The sequence below is a fragment of the Octodon degus genome, unplaced genomic scaffold, assembly GCF_000260255.1.
Source record: "Octodon degus isolate 3935 unplaced genomic scaffold, OctDeg1.0 scaffold00031, whole genome shotgun sequence".
Classification (NCBI taxonomy): Eukaryota; Metazoa; Chordata; class Mammalia; order Rodentia; family Octodontidae; genus Octodon; species Octodon degus.
This window is the reverse complement of record NW_004524607.1, coordinates 16,261,490-16,268,488: the sequence shown is the minus strand read 5'-3', so window position 1 is coordinate 16,268,488 and position 6,999 is coordinate 16,261,490. Positions and strand designations below refer to the sequence as shown.

At 43.0% G+C, this 6,999-nt stretch overlaps 1 protein-coding gene across 2 annotated transcripts in view; it reads right to left on the bottom strand.

Annotated features, from left to right (window-relative positions):
- Window positions 1-4,200, bottom strand: part of Daglb (diacylglycerol lipase beta) — a 33,722-nt gene extending 29,522 nt beyond the window's left edge. For both annotated transcript variants that reach the window (XM_004629622.2, XM_023713514.1), the window contains exons 1-2: window positions 4,007-4,200; window positions 1,633-1,784 (exon numbers count right to left, since the gene is read on the bottom strand). In XM_004629622.2, coding sequence (XP_004629679.1) covers window positions 1,633-1,784; window positions 4,007-4,101 — 247 coding nt within the window. In that variant the 5' untranslated portion in view covers window positions 4,102-4,200. The remainder of the gene's footprint in view (window positions 1-1,632; window positions 1,785-4,006) is intronic.
- Between the last annotated feature and the right edge of the window lie 2,799 nt (window positions 4,201-6,999).

Genomic DNA, 6,999 nt, shown 5'->3' with positions numbered 1-6,999 from the left:
AGAATTAAAAAAAAAAAGAATTGATGTAACTCTTATAAACCACTGATAATAGGATAATGTAGTTTAAAACTTTGGAGAAGATGACATTTTTCCCAAAAATGACCCTAAAAAGGCCAATAAGCACATGCAAGGATAATCATGCTCACTAGTTATCAATGCAGATGAAAATATTGCTTACTCACCAGATGGCTACAATCAGAAATTCAGATAATACTGTGTTGGTAAGAACTGAGAAATTATAATCCTTATACACTGCTGATAAGAAAGTAAATTAATACAACTTCTTGGACAAGTCTGGTAGTCCCTCAAGAGGTTAAAACACAGAGTTACTACATGGCCTAGCAATTTCACTCTCAGGTAAACACCTAAGAGAATGAAGACCTAGGTGTATATAAAACCAAATGCAAATGTTCACATCAGCATTACTTGCAATAGCTAAAAAGTGGCAGCAACCCAAGTGTTCAACAAATTATACATAGTCAAGTAAAATACATACAACCAGTGTAATCTTGTTTAGTCTTAAGAAGTCAATAAAGTACTGATACCTGTACAATACATGAAACCTTGAAAATATTATACTAAGCTTAGGAAGCCAGACCAAAAGGCCATAAAATGGGTAATTCCACTTACATCATGTTTACAATAAACAAATCTACAGAAACAGAAAGCAGATTAGTGGATGTCTAGGGCTGGGTGAACCAGGGAGAAATGAGTGGCAGATGAACAGACAGGATTTCTTTTTATTTATTTATTTAATTTTTTGGCAGAACCAGGGATCGAACTCAGGCCCTTGCACTTGCCAAGGAAGTGCTTATTCTACTGAGCCATCTCCCTGGCCCCTAGACAGGATTTCTTTTGGGGTGTCTAGACTGGCCAGCTTTCCACTGGTAGGACAAAACACCTGACACTTGCAACTTAAGAAAGGTTTATTCTAGCTCACGATTTGAGAGGTTTTAGTGTATGGTCAGTTGGCTCCAAGGCAGCAACTCCAAGGCAGTGGAAGGGAGAGACAGAGGAAAACTGTTCACTTCAAGGCAGGCATGAAGCAGAGAGAGAGGAAGAGAGCAAGCCAGAGAAGGGAGCAGCCAGAGAGAAGGGAAGGGGCTGGGGACAAGCAAACCCTTTAAAGGTACACTTCCAGAGACCTATTTTCTCCTGCTGGGCTCTACTTCCTAAGAGCCCATTCAGCTCTAATCACCAATGGATTAATCCATAGTGAGGTTAAGTGTCTTCACAATCCACTCATCTCTCTAGGCCCCACCACTGAGCACAGCTACACTGGGAATTAAGCCACCAATCTTTGGGGGCCACTTCATATTTAAACCACAATTTTGGGCCAGGGAGATGGCTCAGTAGGATAAGCGCTTGACTGGCAAATGCAAGGATCTGAGTTCAATCCCTGGTTCCACCAAAAAAAATTAAAAAATTAAAAAAAAATAAATAAATAAACCACAATTTTGATGAAAATGTTCTAAAGCTGATTGTGGTAACAGGTGCATAACTATGGATATACTAAAAACCACTGAGCTGGAAACTTTAAATGAGTGCACTTTGTGGTATACAAATTATGTCTCAATGAAGTGGTAACATTTTCTTTTTAAAAGATGTCAAATAAAAAAGTTTACTGTTTACCTTTCATGCTGACACACACGATGGCTAACACAGTACATATAACAACTGCCAGGAGTACAATAAGAACAATCAAGTAACTGCTGAGTAGAACTCCGCCAGCACAATCCAACTTCCCTCTGTGCATGACATACAAAGTCAGAATGCCAATCCACCTGTGGAGAGAGAGGGAGGGTCAGCAATGGAATCCAGAGAGTGGGGTACAGCACAGTGGTAGAGCACTTGCCTAGCATGCATGAGGCTGTGGGTTCACTCCTCAGCAATATAAAGAAAAAAAAAAAAAAATCCAAAGTGTTGCTTTGTAAAACATGACATAAACAAATATTTTTAAAACATGATATAATGAATTTAGGGAGGAAATTTAATATTTTCCAAAATGAATTCAATGTATATATTTTTTTGAAAAAAGATACCTATCTTATACATATATATACACACATATATATGATATTCATATTTTCTTTCATGATACTAGGACTTAAACCCAGGTCCTTAGCACTAAAGTAACTCTCAGGTGTTTTTTTTATTTTTTATTTTGAGACACTATCTTGCTAGATTGCCCAGGCTGGACTTGAACTTGCAATTCTCCTACCTCAGTTTCCCAAAGTGTTGGGATGACCTGCAATACCATGCCTGGCTTGAACATAATTTTTTAAAATGTATTTGATACAAGGTCTCACTACACAGCTCTGACTCATACTGATCCTCCTGATTCAGCCTCCCCAGTGCTGGGATTACAGGGGTGCACCACTATGTCCGGTCTTGGTGGCTGGCTCAGCACATCCGGAGCGGGGCCAGCATGGCTTGTGGTAGCAGGGATTAAATCCAGTTCCTTGCAGTTGCCAGGCAAGTGCTTAGACCACTGAACTTGAATATCATTTTGTATTAATAAAAGATATACTTGGCAACTAATGAGTATGGCTTTTTAAAAGATGAATTTTAGGGCCACGGAGATGGCTCAGTAGAATAAGTGCTTGCCTCGCAAGCGCAAGGACCTGAGTTCAATCCCCGGTTCCGTCAAAAGAAAAAAAAAAAAAACAAATTTTATACTTTCTATATGTCTATCATTCTTTTTCTATGCCTGCTATAATCCACCTAAAACCACAAACAAGCAAACATAATTTGAGTTGCTGGAAAATAAGCCATTACAACTCAGAAACATCCAACTAATTCGAAAATTTGCACATACGTAGATTAAAAGAAATTAATAAACACAAAACATAATCTGCTATCTGTAATTGAAAACCAAGAAGGAAGGAAGTGAGTGATGCAGATGTTCCAAGGTGAGCACTGATACAACTGAAAGCGGTCCAGTGGCCTTCAAGCTACATTTTGACATTCAGGGCAGAACCGTGAAACAGCACGGAACACAAAGCAAAAATGTCTCTGATTTTTCCTTAACCGTATCTCAGCAGAGGAAAGGATGTGTTATTAGGGATTCAAGAGCAGACACTTAAACAGTGGCACTGGGGAGCTAGGAGGTTAGCTCAGTGGCAGAGCACTTGTGTGAGACCCGGGACTTAAATTCCAACACCAGGGAAAAAGAGGAAAAAAAGTTTTAATATTGTTGATTTTGTGATATCAGGACTCTAAATCTAGAAATAACATGGAAATGGTTTCTAAAACCATGGCTCTTTTCTTAAGAGAAAAGTCCTAGGATGCAGGTCAAAACATTGTTTTTATATTCTTTTCCCCTCAAGAATCTACTTGTGCATACCAAGGATATTATTCTTTGCTCAGACCCCCAGGGATCTTGCTTCAAACACGATTCTCAGTAAGGGTGTTACTTTCCAACTTTTAAATTCTACATGTTGAAAGACAACAGAGTCTGTGTGAAAGCTGACAGGTACTGAACCCTGTGCCTTGGCAAGGTGCTACATACCCAGCCATTTATTTAGTTTCGAAACAGGGTCTCGCTAAATTATTCAGTATGGGTTCGAACCTTCAATCTTTCTGACTCAGCCTCCCACAGTACTAACGGTTAGAGGCACTTTTTCAATTTTTGCAGACGCAGGTGCTGGGATCTTATACGCAGTGTAAGTCTGAGGACCAGCGTGTGGGGCTGAACTCGGCTGGAGGAAGACACGCTCCAAGCGATGGCTTTCGGTGTGCAAAGACGTCCTCGCCTCTGGAGTCACAGCCACAAGAGTGACCCCAGGCATTACCTTTCCTCTTTGGGCCTCAGCTTTCCATTTGCAATATGAGGTCAACAAAAGCACCTAACCTCCTCGGTCCATGGTGAACACTAAATGAGGAAATTGCTGGCCAGCCCCAGTACCGCGGCGGCGCGGGCAATGAGCGACTTTTAGCACTGTCTCGCGGAACAGCAACCCTCCAGCCCCACTCCCAGGCCCCGTCCAGCATCCCCAACTCTTACCACAACACTCTCAGGAACAGCTCGAAGAACCCAGGAAAGACTAAGTCATCACTGGCAATGGCCCAGCGCCGGCCGAAGAGCACCATCCCCGGCATGGCGCAGGCCTCGCCGCGCGGCTGCAGTCACCCAGCGCGCCACTCGCCCGCCACTCTGACCCTAAAGCCCCTAGTCTCCGCCGGCAAACTGGCCCTCGGCCCCGCGCAGGCGCACTGGAGGCCGGAGCCGCGCGCATGCTCATTCTAGGGCCGCGGCCGGTCTGCGCCAATAGACGCCCAGGCCGCAGCGGCCGGCAGTGTTGTGCGCCTGCGCAGACAGGCTGACTCCGGAAGCTGACGGTCGGTTTTATTACCGATTGCTCTGTGAACTCGGCTCTCGCAATATTTCCATTTTCTAGATAAGGACTCCAAAAGCCCAGAAGGAGTGCTGCCCCAGAGATTCCCCAGCTATTAATAGTGGTCTGGGACTTAGGCCTGGATTACTGACACTTCCAAGCATGGGACAACCCCTAGGTGTTCTCTGTCGTAGAATTCTCACGACGGGATCGTCCTCGCGTTAAAGGGCTGAAACTGCACTCTACCCTTGCCCAGATAGAGTCTGACAGAAGCAGAAAACTGCAAAGGCTCCCGACAGAAATGACGAGACACGGAGTTTTAGGAACAAAGAGCAGTTTATTCTGCCCGCGTCTCTACAGGGCACTAGTGTCTTTCTGAGAAAGAACAAAGCCCTATTTCTATTTTTTATAGTTTCTAACCTACGGGGCAATTTTTCATTGGAATCAGTACGAAGCGAGATTATAGAAACAAGGACATGATTAAGGGGCGGTTTTTGGTTTGGGTTTTGGTACCAGGACTCGAACTCGGCCTCACAATTGCCAGGCAGGTGCTGTGCTGCTGAGCTCTATATCCCTGGCCCAAAATGGATCAAAAGGCAAGAAGTTTACAGGAAGACATGCATCATTGATATTACCTCACTGCTCTTCCCTTACAGAGCCTGGGCCACTTTCCCCAGGAGCTTAAAGGCAGTTAACCCAGAGTTGTCCAGTTTCGCCCCAAGAGATGGTCTTCTCTCTTAGGACCGCGTCTCTGCACCTCCTTCCCTCCCCCTTCAGATCTTGTCTGCACTGGCCTCCACCCTGCCAAAGACCCTGCAGCCCCTCTCTGAAGCCTTTCTCTGACAGTCACACATTCGAAGCTTGTTTTGCGTGTTTGTCCGTCTTCCACTCTGGTGCCTGCCATCGCTTCCCCAATACATTAAACTCATTCTCACTCCAGGGTTTTTACACTCCTCTCTCCTCTTCTGGGAACATACCCCCTGCAGGTATTTCTGTCTCTTCATTCAGTCCTAGTTCGTATCCCTACCTCAGAGGTTTTCTCTGGCCACCTTACTGAAAATACACACACAGGTCCTGTTCCTTACAGGGCTTTCATTTTTTGATATGTGTAAGTTACATGAGCATAGACACCTTGTCCACTTGTTTGCTGCAGTGCATGTAATACCACAAATTATAGGCACTTGCTCAATACTTGATAAGTGACTAGCCTTATTAAACAAATATCAAAAGTAGGTGGAGGAACTGAGAGGTGAAGAATTAGATGGAAGTGATTGAAGTTACAGTGTAATGGCAGGGAGGAAGTCCCAGAGCAGTCCAGGAAATGAGTGTAAAAGTTCCAAGGTCTGTTGCACATACTTGAGCAAGAGTATTTCATTAGATGTGTTGAGAAGTCTAAAAATGGAGGACACTCCCATGTGGCGAGATGTCTTGGGGGGCTTCTGCATATACAGAAGTGCATTCTTCAAATTAAACTTCATTTGTACCAAATTTCAGCTGCACCCAACTTTAGCCTCTTTGGCAGGCAAGCCCTTTACTTCCTTTTCAAAATCTAGAGCCCCTCTACACATAAGGCCCCCCAAATGTCCTGCTATCAATGAGCTACCATGTAGTATTCTGATCCGATATGTTCTGATTGTCCATCAACCAGAGTTATTAATTGGACTTCTAGCCAGGCATGGTGCATTATGGGTGTATACTCATAATCTTAGCTACTTGGAAGGCTGAGGTAGGACCTAAAGCTCAAGTCCTGCCTAAGCAACTTAGTTGAGACCTTGTCTACAAATAAAAAGGGCTGAGGATACAACTTAGCACTCTCTGGATTCAGTGCCCAGTACAGTGTGCACATATGCACACATGAACATACAGTTGGGCTTCTGCTGATGTTGTCAAACTTGGGCTGGACACAGAGCAGCTAGAAATTTAACTGATAGACTAACCTTAACATTTAGCTGTTTGTAAGACTTGAGAACTGGTACTTGAAATACCAGTAAGATTTGGAGTCAGTTTGATTTTAGAAAGATACTACATCTCAGCTAAGCTGGTTTCCTCATCTATCAAGTGGATATTAAACTAATAATGATTTAAAAGTAGAGAAATTGGCTGTGGTGACACACACCCCAGCACTCAGGAGGCTGAAGCAGGAATACTGATTCAAGTTCAGGACCAGCCTGGGTTACATAGTGAGTTCAAGGCCAGTAGGAACTATATAGCAAATCTGTCTCAAAAAAAGTAAAGAGCAAGTAGGGCATGGTGGCATAGGCCTGTAATCGCACTCTCCTTTCTTAGCATGCTAGTTAAAATATTTGATATTTTCCTGAATGAGTCTCCAAATGAGAAATGAATTTTAAAAAGACAACAACAACAACAACCCCTTTTTCTTTTTCTTTGTTACTCAACTTTCTCTTAGAATTCTATTTCTGGCATTTCATGTGGATACAAGTTTAAGAGACAACACACTATAGCATTTAATTGCTTGCTAGAGGAGAAAATTTGAGAATTTTAAGAGGAAGTAACTAGGTGTGCCGGTACATGCCTGTGATCCCAGTACTTAGGAGGCTAAGAGGTAAAAATATCCCTGGAAGTTTGAGTACAACCTAAACTAAATTTCGGGACCCGTCTCAAAAAAACTTCCATTTTTTTTTTTTTTTTTTTTTTTTTCGGA